At 61.1% G+C, this 15,845-nt stretch overlaps 3 protein-coding genes and 1 long non-coding RNA gene across 4 annotated transcripts; 3 read left to right on the forward strand and 1 right to left on the reverse strand.

Annotated features, from left to right (window-relative positions):
* The first annotated feature begins 1,570 nt into the window (after positions 1–1,570).
* GPR152 (G protein-coupled receptor 152) lies at positions 1,571–3,013 on the forward strand. The gene has a single exon (XM_086385421.1). It carries the CDS (start codon positions 1,622–1,624, stop codon positions 2,969–2,971), a length of 1,350 nt encoding a protein of 449 aa, XP_086241547.1. The 5' UTR covers positions 1,571–1,621; the 3' UTR covers positions 2,972–3,013.
* A 4,804-nt stretch (positions 3,014–7,817) lies between these two features.
* CORO1B (coronin 1B) lies at positions 7,818–13,250 on the forward strand. The gene is made up of 11 exons (XM_086385406.1): positions 7,818–7,879; positions 8,668–8,867; positions 9,280–9,402; positions 9,527–9,656; positions 9,820–10,001; positions 10,094–10,213; positions 10,886–10,990; positions 11,075–11,220; positions 11,477–11,534; positions 12,335–12,613; positions 12,769–13,250. Exons 2-11 carry the CDS (start codon positions 8,670–8,672, stop codon positions 12,892–12,894), a joined length of 1,467 nt encoding a protein of 488 aa, XP_086241532.1. The 5' UTR covers positions 7,818–7,879; positions 8,668–8,669; the 3' UTR covers positions 12,895–13,250.
* Positions 11,503–14,420, reverse strand: LOC147341785 (uncharacterized). The gene is made up of 2 exons (XR_015158038.1): positions 14,010–14,420; positions 11,503–12,116 (listed from the first exon to the last, which is right to left on the reverse strand). It is a non-coding gene; the product is annotated as an uncharacterized LOC147341785 (long non-coding RNA).
* PTPRCAP (protein tyrosine phosphatase receptor type C associated protein) lies at positions 13,249–15,804 on the forward strand. Its single transcript, XM_086385420.1, has 2 exons — positions 13,249–13,712; positions 14,961–15,804. Exons 1-2 carry the CDS (start codon positions 13,710–13,712, stop codon positions 15,564–15,566), a joined length of 609 nt encoding a protein of 202 aa, XP_086241546.1. The 5' UTR covers positions 13,249–13,709; the 3' UTR covers positions 15,567–15,804.
* The last annotated feature ends 41 nt before the right edge of the window (positions 15,805–15,845 follow it).

Here is a 15,845-nt window from a genome sequence, read left to right on the forward strand (position 1 = left end):
GGTGGGGGAGAGGACAAATGACCCCTCTGTGGGCGACCTCCTGACCGGAGCAGGGTGTGTGAAAGGAAGGAAGAGAGGCCAGATCATAGGGGCTTGGAATCCCGGGTGATTGAGGGTCACGGGGGTGACATCAGAGGAGGCGCACCCTGGGGGACCCAGAGCCTGCTCTGAGCTGGGGGGGCCCAGGCCGAGGGCTTTCGGCCATCTGGCCCTGTCAAGGATAGGGGGGCCTGGCTGGTCACTTGGCCCCACTGGGCTGGGGTTAGGGTTTCCCCAGCGAGCAGCCCCATGAAAGATTGATGTCCTCTTAGCTTGGGTTTCATGCCAGCAGCCTGAGTGCCGCCGGGCACCATGCAGCAGGCCCCGGCATGGGGCTGTGTGGACGACTGGACCTCTGAGCAGGCAGACACCCCTGCTCCTTCCAGCCAGCGGCCTGCACCTCACAGGTAAGCCAGGCCTCGCCAGTTGGAGCCTCAGTGGGTGCCCTGGGCTCTGATCCAGTAAGGACTGGAGCTTGCAGAGTGGGGTCTGCCTGAGTAAGGGCCCTGGGGGTGGGGAGACCACAGGCTAAAGGTCAAATGGCTTGAGCTATGAGCCACAGGCGGGACCCAGGCTTTCCGGGACATCTGGTTTTTCCACCTCAGAGGGAGCCTCTCTCCCCCCACTAAGGAGGTAGGGTGAGGGCAGCAGGCTTCTTGGGACTCAGCCCCCCTCATCCTCATCACGCTGCTGAGCCCCTTACCCCCTTTTCTAATGAGTAACACCGGGGGGACAAGGGAGCCCCCCCCCAGACTCCCTGTCCACTCTTGAGCCCAGGGGACCCTAAGCCTTTCCCTTTGGAATCTTTCTGTTTGTTTGTTTTGGCTGCACCACGTGGCTTGCAGAATCCTAGTCTCCCTACCAGGTACTGAACCCCTGTCCCCTGCGATGAAAGCGTAGATCTTTAACCATTGGACCACCAAGGAAGTCTGAATCTCAAAATCTTGAAACCAGGATACGGACAAAAAGGGAGCCTGCAATGCTTTGACCATTTGGGGTTGTTTTGTTTTGGCCGCACCATGCAGCTTGAGGGATCTCAGTCCCCCCACCAGGGACTGAACCCAAGCCCACAGCAGGGAAAGGCCAGGTCCTAATCAGTGGACCACTAGGGATTTCCCAAGTGGTTTTTAAACTGTGTTCCCTGGAGTTCTAAGGGTGCTCTCCCTCCTTTAACACACCCTTTTAGCTCACACAGAAGTTCTGCTATAGTATCTTATTGAAATGAATTTGAAAGCCTCTGGTTTGGTCTGCGTGGATGCAACGGGATTCTGGGCAGCAAAATAATTAGAGTCCTGGTGCCCACATTCCTGTCTCAGACCGTGCATAAGTCACCTTCCTCTGCACCTTTCTCTGCTTACCTGTAGGATGGATTGCAGGAAGACTAGGTAAGGTAATCTCTTTAAAGTCCCTGGCAAAGGTTAACCACCCCAAAGGTGATGATGATGGCCCAGAGAGGGACAGCGACTTTCACAGAGATGCTCAGCTTCCTCTCTCTCCTTTTCAGTCATTCATGCCTTCATTGATTCACCAGGTGCCCACTCCATGTCCAGTAAGACACTGGGGACCCCAGATAGACACTGCTATGGAAGCCAGCCTGGGCGCCCCCGGCCGCTGGCCCCGCACAGAGCTCGACGATGAGGACTACCCACAGGGTGGCTGGGACACGGTCTTCCTGGTGGCCCTGCTGCTCCTGGGGCTGCCAGCCAACGGGCTCATGGCGTGGCTGGCTGGCTCGCAGGCCCGGCAGGGCGCAGGCACGCGGCTCGCTCTGCTCCTGCTCAGCCTGGCTCTCTCTGACTTCCTGTTCCTGGCAGCAGCGGCCTTCCAGATCATGGAGATCCAGCATGGCGGGCACTGGCCACTGGGGACGGCCGCCTGCCGCTTCTACTATTTCCTCTGGGGGGTGTCCTATTCCTCCGGCCTCTTCCTGCTGGCCACCCTCAGCCTGGACCGCTGCCTGCTGGCGCTGTGCCCTCGCTGGTACCCTGGGCGCCGCCCAGCCCGCCTGCCCCTCTGGGTCTGTGCCGGGGTCTGGGTGCTGGCCACCCTCTTCAGTGTGCCCTGGCTGGTCTTCCCCGAGGCCGCCGTCTGGTGGTATGACCTGGTCATCTGCCTGGACTTCTGGGACAGCGAGGAGCTGCCGCTGCGGATGCTGGAGATCCTGGGGGGCTTCCTTCCTTTCCTCGTGCTGGTTGTCTGCCACGTGCTCACCCAGGCTGCCGCCTGCCGGCCCTGCCGCCGCCAGCCTGGGGCCCCGGCCTGCCGCGGCTTCGCCCGTGTGGCCAAGACCATTCTGTCAGCCTACGTGGTCCTGCGGCTGCCCTACCAGCTGGCGCAGCTGCTGTACCTGGCCTTCCTGTGGGACTTCTACCCCGGCTACCTGCTCTGGGAGGCCCTGGTCTACTCTGACTACCTGATCCTGCTCAACAGCTGTCTCAGTCCCTTCCTCTGCCTCCTGGCCAGCACCGACCTCCGGGCCCTGCTGCGTGCCATGCTCGCCTCCTTTGCAGCCGCTCTCTGTGAGGAGAGGCCGGGCAGCTTCATGCCAGCTGACCCACAGACCCAGGTGGACTCTGGGGATCAGACGGTACCAGGGCCAGTGGCTGAGGCCGAGCCACAGGTGAACCCCACGGCCCAGCCACAAGTGAACCCTGAGGCCAAGCAACAGGCGAACCCCGCGGCCCAGCCACAGGAGGACGAGGAGGGCCCACCCCAGCCGGATTCTGGGGCCCAGTCACAGGCAAGCCCCAAGGCCCAGCCCCCCGGGCCCACTACCAGCTCAGCCCCCAGTGCCTGTGAGGAAGCTTCCTCTACCCCAGCCATGGATTCCACCCTAGAGGCCCCCATGAACCCAGCCACGCCTGCTGCCTCTGAGGGAGAAGGCCCCAGCGGCGCTCCCCGAGAAGAGGCCCCAGGCGCAGGCCCCACGTGAGGGCTCGGGAAAGTCCAGGCCTGCCAGGACAGCAGAAAAGCCGGGGGAGACGGAGGAACCAGCCCGTCAGAGAGGAGGACGGGTACCGCGGGGGAAGTTCGCGTGGAAAACCCCTACCGAGTCCCTTGGGCCTGGCAGATGGGGCTTGGGAGACATGAACATGAAGCAGCCAAAATCCCGTACAGTTTGTTGAATGTCACATCCCTGGTCCCAGCAAGCTCTTGCAGACTTGGCCCCCACACAGTGGCCCAGCACCGCCCCCTAAGCTACCACAGGTGATGGTGTCCTGTGGGTTCGGCTCTCCGATGCCCCCCAGACCCCACGGACAGCCTTCTCCTTAGCCTCGGTCCTGCAGGAGAAGGATGGGCAGGGCTACTTCCCCAGGCTTGATCCGACCTTCACTCGATCCTTCCCTCCCTTCCCTCCTCCCTATCCCGACCTCTCACCTGGATACAAGGAGCCCAGGAGGAAGTCCCTAAAGAGAAGGGAGGAATGCAGGAGCCATCGGGAGCCTGGGGCCTTAGCGGCCCACAAGCGGACTTGGCAGCCTTCTCCTCCAATCCCCTACCCCAACAGGCAGTGAGGCTGGGGCCCGACTTCCTTCAGCAAAGTGATGAGCACAGAGGCAAGAGCAAACAAGACTGGATTCCAATCCAGCTCCGGGTGACTCTGGACAAGCCGCTTCACCCCCTGAGCTCCTGTTGCATCTGGCATCGTGAGGATTAAATGAGAAGGTGTGTGAGGTGCTGGCAGGAACTGGCACACAGAAGGGGCTCAGTGAACAGATGCTTCGTAGACATCCAGGGATGCAGGGGCTGGGGATGATGGAAGGAGGGGGCACCTGGCCAGAGCACCTGGGATCCTGTGAGCTTCTGGGCAGATCAGCTGTGCCCATGATCAGCTCTGGGCTGCAGACGGCCAGGTGGCCTGAGAGAGCTTGGGGCCACCTCTGTGCCTTGGGCAGCTCCAGGGGACTTCAAGGTCTGCTACGTTTGAGGGTTCAGTGAGTGTTCACCTGCCCACTCCCCACCATGGAGGAGGCACAGAGTGCCCTGGTCCTGCCTCTGCCTCAGCCCCTTCCACACTCTCAGCCCAGATGCAGAGATGGGAAGATGTCCCAGCAGAGAACTCTGGGACCAGTGGTTCCAGGGACAGCACAGGCCCCTTGGAGGTCACACGGTGTCTCCAAGCAGAGCCGGCCTCTTCCGTCTCCAGCTGCAGACCCTGCAAGAAAAACTAGGAAGTGCTAAAGGTCTATTTTCAGACTCCCCCACCCCACTTCCTTTTCATACCCATTACTCTCTCCTGGCACTCACCCCACCCAGCTTTCTCTCAGTCCCTGGGGTTCTAAAACCATGAACTCTGTCTCCTTTCACCCCACCCCCTAACACCCTTTCCCTGAAGCTCAGCACTGTGACCTTTAGAAGCTGAGGGGTGCTCTTACCAGTAGGTGTAAAGGTTAATGACCTTTTAAGTGCTACCCTTCCCAGCAGTGCTTGCTACAAAGGCAGGCTGAAGTGGTTCAGTAAGATCTGGGTTCTGGTTCCCAGGCCTGTCTTTGCCTCAGTTTCCTCCTCTGTAAAATGGGGTGATAATGTTCCCTTTGCAAATTTGGCTGTTGTGATCATTAGCCAAACCCAGGGATGGAAGCAGGCTGGGTGCTGGTGATGGTGATACCAGCAGCATAATCATAGTATTTCCTGGAATTCTGGCCACCGAAGCTGGTGGGAGAGAGATTTCTGGACAGGCACAAATTTGTTGAATTCATTCATTCAGCAAATATTTATCAAGCACTTGTCAAGTACTTTTCCAGCCAGCCTTCCATTTTGAATGGGATTAGGGCATGGTCTCCAATGTCCCTCAGAGGTCGTTTGAATCCTGGTTTGCCACGATTCACCAGGGGTGTGATCCTCAGCAAGGCTCTTGGCCTCTTTGAGACTCAGTTTCCTCATCTGTACAATGGGGATCATAATAATGGTTCCATTTTCTCAGTGTTAATCCCTGTGAAGTTCAAAGATCCTTGCCTGGCACAGAGTAAGTGCTTAATAATTGTTAGCCATTAGTTTGATTATGCCAGCGGGCATCCCCGGGCCTCACTGACACCCAGGACAGTGCAGACCCACCAGAGCCCATGTGGCAGCATCCTGCCCACCAGGCATTGCCCCCACCACCACACAGCCTCCTCCTCCACTTTCCAAATGTTTTCACACTCCCCACCCACTTGGACTTGTACACTTCCTGAGGGCAGGGTCTGTACTATGGACCCTTCGCAGAGTACCCCTCCTCCTTCTCCCAGGTAGGGATCCTAAAGCCTTTCCATATGACAGGCAGATCAGGGATTAAATCCTCAGTGCCAGCCACCTGGCTTCAACTCTGGTTCATTCTCCTAACCCCACCTCTTGGAGAATCCCTCCTTCAAGGTCCCAAGAGGGACCCCCCACTCATAATGGGTACTTGCTATCCAGGAGAAAGAGCAGCATCATGAAGGGTTTTGTGAGATAAAGAGGAGTTCTCCTGCTAGCCCACAAAGGAGGGTTTTGTACTGGAGGAAACATGCACCCCCAAGGCCAGAGGGGGTGAAAGGAGGGCCTACCCCCCACATTCCACAGCCCCTCCACCTCACGCCTAACACACTCAATGGGCTGGGCTCCTGTGGCCCATTGGAAGACTCCTGCCTCTGCAGGTGAGAGACACACTTCCCTCTCCTTCATAGGGACCAGACGTGGACTCTGAGAGCTGTAAATATGAACATTTTTCAATTACGCATTCAGAGCTGCTGTTCATTCGTTCATTCAATGTACATTAATTGAACACAGACTGTGTGCCAGGGCTTGTTCTAGGTACTGGGGATCCAGAGAGAAACAGGCCAAGTGTGGACCTCAATTTGCTGACATCTTAGTGGGACGAGGCAGACAAACAGCAAATACACTGATAATTAGGGATTTCCCTGGCAGTCCAGTGGCTAGGACTCTCAGTTTAACTGCTGACAGTGTGGATTTGATTCCTTATCAGGGAACTAAGATCCCACAAGCTTCTCAGTGCAGCCAAAAATAAAAAATAAATGAAAGCAAATATATAATAGTTACATAATATAACACAATGTAGTGATTAAGAACATACGGGGGGAACAAGTAAGGACCAGAGAGTGATGGGTGAGGGGGATGGTCAGGGAGGGCCCTCAGAGAAGACATCTGAGCTGAGACCTGGAGGAAGCGAGGGATGGAGCCTTTTCAAGATGGGGGGGTGAGGAGAATTTCCAGATGGAAGGAACAGGATGTGCCAAGGCCCTGGGGTGGGAAGGAAGGTGGTAATATTGCAGGGATAGGAGAGTCAGTGTCACTGAACCACGTGCACAGGGAGGATGGAGGATAGTAACAGGTGGAGGAGGGGCAATGACCGTGGGGGTTGCATCAAGTGGTGAGGAAGGGCAGGGTGAGGGGCCGGGGATCTGGTGTGGGCTTTAGTCAGGCCCCTGACTATTGCCTGGGGGGACATGATGGAGAAGGAAGTTTCGTGACTGCCTTCTCTCTTCCAAGCCTCCCACACTCTGTCCTGGGCTGGAAGGACTGGCCTGTCCTAGGAGATATGGAGCAGTGGGAAAGGCAAGGGCTTTGGCATCAAACAGAGACTGAATACCCGATTGGAGGATGCAGATCCTGCCTGTGGGACTTACAGGGACACCTAAGCCTCCCACTGGAAAAGCCCCTGATGCTGGGAAAGATTGAAGGCAGGAGGAGAAGGGGATGACAGAGGATGAGATGGTTGGATGGCATCACTGACTCAATGGATATGAGTTTGAGTAAACTCCGGGAGTTGGCAATGGACAGGGAGGCCTGGCGTGCTGCAGTCCACAGGATCACAAAGAGTCGGACACGACTGAGCGACTGAACTGAAGCCTCCCAGGGTGGGAGAGGGATGGGTAGATCGGGGAGGCCGGTCTCAAGAACTGGCCAGGAGGAGGGAGGGGTCTGTGGCCAAACTTCCAGGCTTTGCAGGGAGGTGGTTGAGGAAAGGAGGGAAGGTGTGAGGGGTCTGCAGGTCATAGCACTATTTCTCTTTTCAGTAAGGAGGCTGGGCAGGACCCAAAGGTGTGCACCAGGAAGAATGGGAGGGCTGGGTCTTCCACCCGCCTCATAAAACACCGCTGTTTTATTTACATTGTACCAAGAGGAGGTACCTTTGTAACTTAAGAGGCACACGAATATATTGTCCTTCAGTCTCGAAGTCTTGTCCGACTCTGGCTTTGCCACCCAATGGACTGCAGCACGCCAGGCTTCCCTGTCCTTCACCATCTCCCGAGTTATCTCATGAGTTTGCTCAAACTCATGTCCATTGAGTCGGTGATGCCATCCAATCGTCTCATCCTCTGTCGCCCCTCCTCCCCCTGCCCTCAATCTTTCCCAGCATCAGGGTATATTTTGGAGTCAAGGTGGACTCCATCGGGAAGTACTCACTGAGGTGGGGGACTGGGAGGGCGGGGCTGCACCCGACCCTGGCGACTCCCGAGGAGGCCGACAAGAGGAGCAAGAAGAGAAACCGGCAGTCTGCGGCCAGGCTGCACCACTCCGGCCCCATCTTCATCCCGGCCCCTGCCCCTCTGCCCTAGAGGGACCCGGGGGTCCGAGGGGCGGGGCTCGCCCAGGCCCCGCCCAGGCCCCGCCCCGGTGCCCCTGGAGTCTTCGGCCCCGCGCGCTCCTCGTGCTCCTGGCCACCAGGCTCCTGCCTGCAGCCTCCAGCTCCGCCCTTCCACGCGTGACCTCGGCCCCGCCCCCGTGAGCCCCGCCCCGCCCCCTGTTCCCCGCCTCTTGCTCCTCTGTCACTTCCTGATTCCCGCTTCCTGCTTCCCAGAGACTGGGATCCAGAGCCACCCGAGGACGAGGACGGTGCTGCAGCCTCTCGGCGTCCCTGGTGAGCACGATGGATTGGGGCTGGGGGCGCGGGCGTAGGGGTTGGGCAGGACTTCAGGGGCAGATCGCGGGGAGCTGGGATGGGGGTCGCAAGTCCGAGGAGCACTCCCCTTCCGCGGTGCCCCACCGTCAGTCCCAACTCCCCTTGGCTGCTCAGTCTCCCCTCTGAGGAGCCAGAATCCTTGAAGTTAGACTCCTGCTTCACCTTGGACCCCGTTCCGAGCTGAGCTCGGAGGCTCGGTGGCTGGGAGCGGCGCCCTGACCCCGCCCAGTCCTGCCAGACCCCCTGGACCGGCCTGGGGCTCCCTGCACATTCCTGCAGGCACTGCACATTCCGTGGGACCCAGCACTGTGGCCTAACGCAGCGTCCTAGTGGAGATCATTCCTGCCTCCTCTGTCTGTCCTCCCCATCACCCTGCTACCAAATCCTGGGGGGAAAGGGCCCTGCTGGCGACTGAGACCCACCAAGAAGCTAGGCTTGCACTGGCTGGGCACCTCCCACCTCCCCCACACATATCAGAGCCTGGGAGAGTCCCCCCAAACCCCTCAGGTCTCAGCAGTGGCTTTGCTGGAGGTCAATGCATTTCTACCTTCAGATCCCCATTGAAGAGAGGCAGCCAGACCTGCACTGTGACCCTATTTTGTTTGTAACCAGGGAAACTGAGAGCCGGGCAGGTTATAAGGACCAAATCGCCGGCTGCATCCTCCCCACCACCCCTTGTGCAGCCCTGGGAGGGTTAGGGATTGTCGGGTTGGGCAAAGGCTGACTTATGCTTCTCTACCGTGCAGTCATGTTTCGCAAAGTGGTCCGGCAGAGCAAATTCCGACATGTGTTTGGGCAGCCTGTCAAGAATGACCAGTGCTATGAGGACATCCGAGTGTCCCGTGTCACCTGGGACAGCACCTTCTGCGCCGTCAACCCCAAGTTCCTGGCAGTGATTGTGGAGGCCAGCGGGGGCGGTGCCTTCCTGGTGCTCCCCCTAAGCAAGGTGGGCCCTGTCACAGCTGGGGAGAGACTGGAGGCAGCTTGGTCACATCTGCCAAGTCTCCGCTCACTTCACAGCCCATAAAGTGCCCATCCCCACACTGCTGGGCAGGTGTTAGAATCCAGATTTACTGCCCAGGAGGTGCTAACACACATGGAGAAGGTGTTTTTTTTTTTTTTTTTTATTGCCAAGGAATCAGGGTCAGAGGCAACTTTTCCTGCTCACCCGGTGACACCTGTGAGGAGTAGGTGGGTCAGGAGCAGGCAGAGCGAGAGTCACAGCTGGGCACCTGTGTGCCAGGCGGGACCACATCACCCCGTCATTCCCCATCCACGGAAGGGAGGACTCAGCTCTGGGAGGGACGGACCCTGAGCCTCCTGGGGCCCCCTTGACTGCCCCCCCCTCATGCCTGCAGACCGGTCGCATTGACAAGGCCTACCCGACAGTGTGTGGACACACAGGACCTGTCCTGGACATCGACTGGTGCCCCCACAATGACGAAGTCATCGCCAGCGGCTCAGAGGATTGCACGGTCATGGTGAGGCGTGGGACAGTGGCGGGCCGGGGGTCACAAGTATGATTCAAGGGTCCTGGCAGCGGGGCCGAGCTTGGCCTTGCGCTGACCTCCCCACTTCCCCCACCCCACCCCCGCGCCCGGACAGGTGTGGCAGATCCCGGAGAACGGGCTGGTTTCCCCGCTGACAGAGCCGGTGGTGGTGCTGGAGGGGCACACCAAGAGAGTGGGCATCGTCACCTGGCACCCAACTGCCCGCAACGTGCTGCTTAGCGCAGGTCTGCACTGTGGCCCCTGGCCCCGCCCCGTGACCCCTGGCCCCGCCCCTCACCACACCCTCTCCCGGCCCCGTCACACGTGAAAGCTGAGGCCCACGGAGGTCGAAACGCTGGCTCTGGTCCCCAGAGGGTGGTCAGAGCTGACGGCCCCCCCGCCCTGCAGGCTGTGACAACATGGTGCTCATCTGGAACGTGGGCACGGCGGAGGAGCTGTACCGCCTGGACAGCCTGCACCCCGACCTCATCTACAACGTCAGCTGGAACCGCAACGGCAGCCTCTTCTGCACCGCGTGCAAGGACAAGAGCGTGCGCGTCATCGACCCCCGCCGGGGGACCCTGGTGGCGGTATGCGGCCCCAGAGGGTGAGGACGACCGCGGACTGGCGAAGGGGCTCTTCCGGTGCACCGCACAGACCAATCCCTCCGTCTCCTCCGCAGGAGCGGGAGAAGGCTCACGAGGGAGCCCGGCCCATGCGGGCCATCTTCCTGGCCGATGGCAAGGTGTTCACCACAGGCTTCAGCCGCATGAGCGAGCGGCAACTGGCGCTCTGGGATCCAGTGAGTGGCTGTGGCTGCCCTGAGGGGCGGACGCAGGACAGGCTCCACCCTGGGCAAGTAGGGTGAAGTCACCTGGAGAGGCTTGTCCCTCCCAGGTTGTCAGCCTGGCCCCTGAGGCACCCAGGACCCCAGCCCTGCCGGCCTCTTCTCTCCCTGTCCCTGCTCTCTGGCCTCCCCCACCTGCCTCCACATCTGCTGGCAGCAGCATTCTTGGCTCCTGAAAGGCCCCTGCCTCCTTTGCTTATCTATTTCCACTCTGGCTATCCTTGGAGCCCCAGTGCAGAGGCCCCCTCCTCCAGGAAGCCTCCCAGCCCTTCCTCTGAAGTGCTCTGTCCCCCAGCCTTATCCTGTAAGTGACCTCCAGGGGCCCCTCAGGGAACGGGTTAGTGCTACCCTGCAGCCTGGCTCCCAAAGTGTGGGGACTTTCTCAGCACCTGGTTGGTGGCCTGGGAGTCATCTGAAGGCCTGGAATCGGCAGGGGAAAATGGGACCGTGGAGTGGAGGGGCGCCAGCGAGGCCAGTGGGGCACGTGTGGCTAGAGGGTGAGAGTGTTAGAGGCAGTGCCGGCTGGTGTGTGGGGCTGGTCGGGGCCAGTCTCGAAGCAGGGCTGGGATGGTGAGGGGAGGAAGCAGGTTCTGACCTGGCCCAACTGTCCCTCACCCCACGTGCCAGGGAAACTTCAGGGAGCCCATGGCCCTGCAGGAGTTGGACTCTAGCAACGGAGCTCTGTTGCCCTTCTATGACCCTGATACCAACGTGGTCTACGTCTGTGGCAAGGTGGGGCTGGGTAGGGCGGGGGTAGGGTGGTAGAGAAGACAGAGGCGGGCCCTGGTGCTGACCTCTGCCCCCCCCACCCTCCAGGGCGACTCCAGCATCCGGTACTTTGAGATCACAGACGAGCCCCCCTACATCCACTTCCTGAATACATTCACCAGCAAAGAGCCCCAGAGGGGCATGGGGAGCATGCCCAAGAGGGGTTTGGAGGTCAGCAAGTGTGAGATTGCCCGGTAAGAAGGGCTGCTGAGGAGGCCAGCTGAAGGGGGATGGGGTGGGGGCGGGAGCTGGACCCTAGGCACCCAGGGTGAAAGGTCAGATCACAGGAGGCTGCTCAGAAACAGGAACTGGCCCACAGAGGCTCCAGGGTCGAGGTCAGCCCATGGGAGGGCTCAGGGGAAGGACTGGATGCAGAGAGCAGAGGGAGCTGGGAGAGCTGGTAGAGGGGCAGGTTCCACCCATGGGTCCTCCCTCCGCCCCCTTCCCCAGGTTCTACAAACTGCACGAGCGCAAGTGTGAGCCCATTGTCATGACTGTGCCAAGAAAGGTGAGGCCGCCTTGTTCCCTGCTCACCTGCTCCCTTCTCTAGCAGACAGACCACACGGGGGTGACCGAGGTGAGGCCTGTGAGTGAGACATGGCTAAGTGCGAGTGTAATCAGTGGGCCGCATGGACGCCAGCGTGCCCTGCTGGGGCAAGAGACACAGGGTGAGCTGAGGCCTTGCTCTGGACGGACGCGGAGCAGCCTTGGAGGTCTGCCCTGTAGGAGGCATGGCAAGATCCACCTCCCGGCTGGGGTAGGGTCTCCATGAGGGGTGGGTAGTAAGCCAGGCGAAGGCACGGAGGTGGGAGCAGTGAGAGCCAGGGAGTCTGCTGCAGTGGAGGCTCCCAGGAGGCGAGGATTCAGCCATGCGTGGGTTGGCCTCGGGGCCCCAGCCGAGAGTCTTGAACGAGCTCTGTTTCTCTGCAGCCAGAGTTAACCGAGTTCCGTGTAGCGTGCCAAGCCCGTCCAGGGAGCGGGGCCTGCCCCAGAAGTTCACAATCCACAGGGCGCAGACGTGGCTCCCGGAGTCCCACGAAGCCCATAGCTGGCCCCTGCTTGGGGAGGTGGGAGGAGTCTTCAGAGGGAGCTGTTGGTGGCGTCCAGAAGAGAAGTGAAAGAACAGATTGGAGCTTTAGAAAGGTCACTAGGGGTCAGGCCATCGGAAGACAGGTTGACAGGCTGCCAGGCTGCCAGCCTGGAGGTCAGAAGAGTGGCGAGGAGGTGGCTGCTCAGGGTCCAGACAAGAGGACCCCGCAGGTGGGCCCCCAGCTGACCCGGGCCTCCCTCCACCGCCCCCCGGGGCAGTCGGACCTCTTCCAGGATGATCTGTATCCCGACACGGCCGGGCCCGAGGCGGCCCTGGAGGCAGAGGAGTGGGTGAGCGGCCGGGACGCCAGCCCCATCCTCATCTCCCTGCGGGAGGCCTACGTGCCCAGCAAACAGCGGGACCTGAAGGTCAACCGGCGCAACGTGTTGTCGGACAGCCGGCCCGCCGCGGCCCCTGGTACCTCCCGCCCGGGGCCCTCCATGCCTGCGGCCTCCACCAACATCGCCATGCCCAGTGGCAGCCTCGCTGGAGCTGGGGTATGTGCCCCTCAGCTCAGAGTGGTGTTGCCCAGGTCTGCTGTGCCCGACTGAACCGTTCACTGCCCTCTCTGGGCCCCAGGCCCCTGCCCGATGGTAGATTTGGGGAGGGCTGCGGCTCCGCAACGCTGGGCCCCTTGCTGGTGTCCCTGCAGGAGGCCGGGAAGCTGGAGGAGGTGATGCAGGAGCTGCAGACACTGAGAGCGCTGGTCCGGGAGCAGGGCGAGCGCATTGGCCGCCTGGAGGAGCAGCTCAGCCGCATAGAGAATGGAGATGCCTAGGTCCCCGGTCCGCGGACGCTGCTCCCCGTCACCTCCTCCCCACCACCCCTTTCTCACTCAGCCTCTGTCACACCGACTGCAGGCTGGCTGGCTGCCCCCCTGCCCCCTGCTGAGGGTTTCTGGGGCAGGTTCGGCGGAGTAGGGGGGGAGCGGGGGGAGCCCTCCCGTGGGCCCAGGCTGGAACCACCGCTAGGCTTTGGTCTTTGTTACTGTTGGAGGATTTTTGTACCAAGGAGCACTTATATTGTGAGGGACCACCTCTCCCACCCCCCGCCAGCCCTCCTGCTCCCTCCTCTGAGGAAGCAGGAGGATTGGGCTCTATATTTTCATTCCAAATAAAATGCTCTTTCTAAAAAGCCAGGCTGGCCCTTCTGCTGCAAGGGTAGGGCTGGGAAAGGAAGTCTGGGCACCTGGGGACACGGGACACCGCCAAGGCTCACAGATGCGAGAGAGGGGGCCCTAAGCATGCCCCCTAGTCTTCCCTGACTTCTGTCAGGTAGGAGATCAGAGGCAGAAGCCCTGTGGATGCCTCCAGGGCCTGCCCTGCTTTGAGCCGGGTGCCCAGTTCCTCCTCCTCTCGGAGGCCAGGCCACAGGCCCCATGGCCCCAGCCTGGCCAGGTGAGAGGCCGCTGAGGATCTGCTGTGGGTCAGGGTGGTCCTGAGGTCCTCTGGTGGGAGGGCTGGGCAGGGTGTTCTGGGCAGGAAGCGGAAGTGCCGATGAACAGCAGCTGCTGTCGAGAGCGGGAGCTCTCATTTTGCACTCGACACAGCCAGAGCTGGAGGTGGGAACCCAGCGCTGAGAGGCGAGGCACTGATGGTGAGCATGGAGCCGACTGGGTCCTGGGGGTAGGGGCTGCAGGAGGTCAGGGCTGGAATGTCTGGGCCCCCTGGGAGCTAGGGAAGGACCCCTCACAGGCCTGGGGACACTAAGCAGTCAGGTAGGGTTGGTCGTCGGCAGAGGTGGGAGACCCGGGTGGGACAAACAGGGGGCAGAGACTGGGCCTTTCTCTCACCTCACCTTAGACCTGGGCCTCCCTGGGATTCAGGGGGTGGTCCTCAGCGCCCCACTCTGTGTCCTCGGCCCCTCCCCAAGACCCCCTAGAGGGACTCTCACCTGCTCTGCTCTGGAGCCTGGAACACGCGTGCCTTCTCGACTTGCTTGCGTCCCTGGAGCCAGGCAGGCAGACTTGTGTCCCCGGAGCCAGGCAGGCAGCCCGGGTAGGGAAAGGCCTGCAGCACCTCGGCACCCCTCCCCCCTCACACCCCCCACCTGCCTTGTTCCGACCGCAGGCTTCCTCCGGCAGCTGCACTCGCCTCCCCAGCCCCTGGCCCTGAAAGCCTGAGGCCCCCTGGGACGCAGTCTAACGGAAACGCTGCAGCTGGGGCGGTCCCACAGCTGGGAGGAAGAGGGGTCTCAGTGACCCCCGTCCTGGGACTTGGCCAAATAGAAGGAAAGAGTCGCCTTGGGGTTGGGTGCCTCCCTCCTGAGCCTCAGGAAGAGCCAGCCTTGCCTTCCTTCCCTTCCATCGCCCTGCCTCCTGGGGCGGGGGCAGAGTCTTAACACACTCAGCCAATATTTCTTGAGCCCCTACTCTGGGCTAGGAGTTGTTCAGGTGCTTAAGCCAAAAAGATCCTTGTTTTTCTGGTGGGAAGATAAAACGATAAGCATGGCACACAAGCAGAGCGATCCCCGTTTTGGGGAGGGGTGGGTGAACAGGGCTGGCCGCAGGAGTGAATGTCAAGGTAGGCATCCACCTAGGTGAGGCCTCACTGAAGGCGCCCAGAGCCAGGGCGAGAAGGGAGCCGGGGGGCAGGGGGTGGGGGGGTGGGGGTGGCACTTGGGGATGGAGCATTCCAGACAGAAGGCGCAGCCAGGGCACAGGCCCCAGGCAGGAGCAGGCTTCTGTGGTGCAGTGGGAGGGAGGGGGGCATGGCTGGCTGGCTATCACAGACCCAGGACAGGCCTTCGTGAGTGAGTAAGCACTTGGGCTTTTCTGCTGATTGTCCCAAACTTGCCCAAGAGACGACCGACCCACGCAGTGACCCTCTGCCCTTCTCCCCGCAGGATCTGCCCCGTGCCCTAGGGCTCTGGACACTGCTGGCCCTGCCCGGGGCCCTGGGCTCCAACAGCAGTGACAGTGGCTCCAGCTCCTCAGTCACTGTTGTCCTGCTGCTGCTTCTGCTCCTGCTGCTGGTTGCTGGCCTGGCGCTGGCCTGGCGCCGCCTTAGCCGGGACTCGGGGGGCTACTACCACCCGGCCCGCCTGGGAGCTGCGCTCTGGGGCCGCACTCGCCGCCTGCTCTGGGCCAGCCCACCAGGCCGCTGGCTCCGGGCCGAGCTGGGTTCACCAGATGAGGACCCAGAGCAGCAAGAGGACGAGCAGGACGTGGAAGACGACTATGATCTGCTCAGTGGCCAAGAGGAGCGCAGATCCCAGGAAGAGGAGCGGCGGGGAGAGGGGCCCAGCCCGCCGCAGGCCACCGAGCCGGCCGGGGCAGTGCACAACGATGACACGGAGGGCGGCCTGGGCCTCAGCTGCCAGGGGCCTGCGGGCTCAGGGGGCAGCGCCGAGGCCCTGCTGAGTGACCTGCACGCCTTCGCTGGGAGCGCGGCCTGGGATGACAGCTCCCGGGCAGCCAGCGGCCAGGGCCTCCACGTCACCGCGCTGTAGGCACGGGCCCTGCGGCCGCACCCCAGCCACCGTCCCTCTGCTTCTGAGCTGCCGCAGCTGCACATAGCTGCCCTGGACTCAGGTCACCCCTGCTTGGAGAGCCTTGGACTGTCACACCCGCCCCAGCCCCCCCAGTAGTTCTGTCCCCAAGTCTGCGTATCCCCAGCCCCTCCAGCAAGGCCATCCGTCCCCAGGTGCTCTGAACAGTCAACGGAAATAAAATCCGTCCAGCTCCGTGGATTTGTGGTCCTGTCATGACCCTTCCCATCCCTGAGCTGG

Source organism: Bos grunniens, chromosome 29 (genome assembly GCF_055505025.1).
Source record: "Bos grunniens cultivar Pamir isolate PY7600 chromosome 29, Bosgru_T2T1.0, whole genome shotgun sequence".
NCBI lineage: Eukaryota > Metazoa > Chordata > Mammalia > Artiodactyla > Bovidae > Bos > Bos grunniens.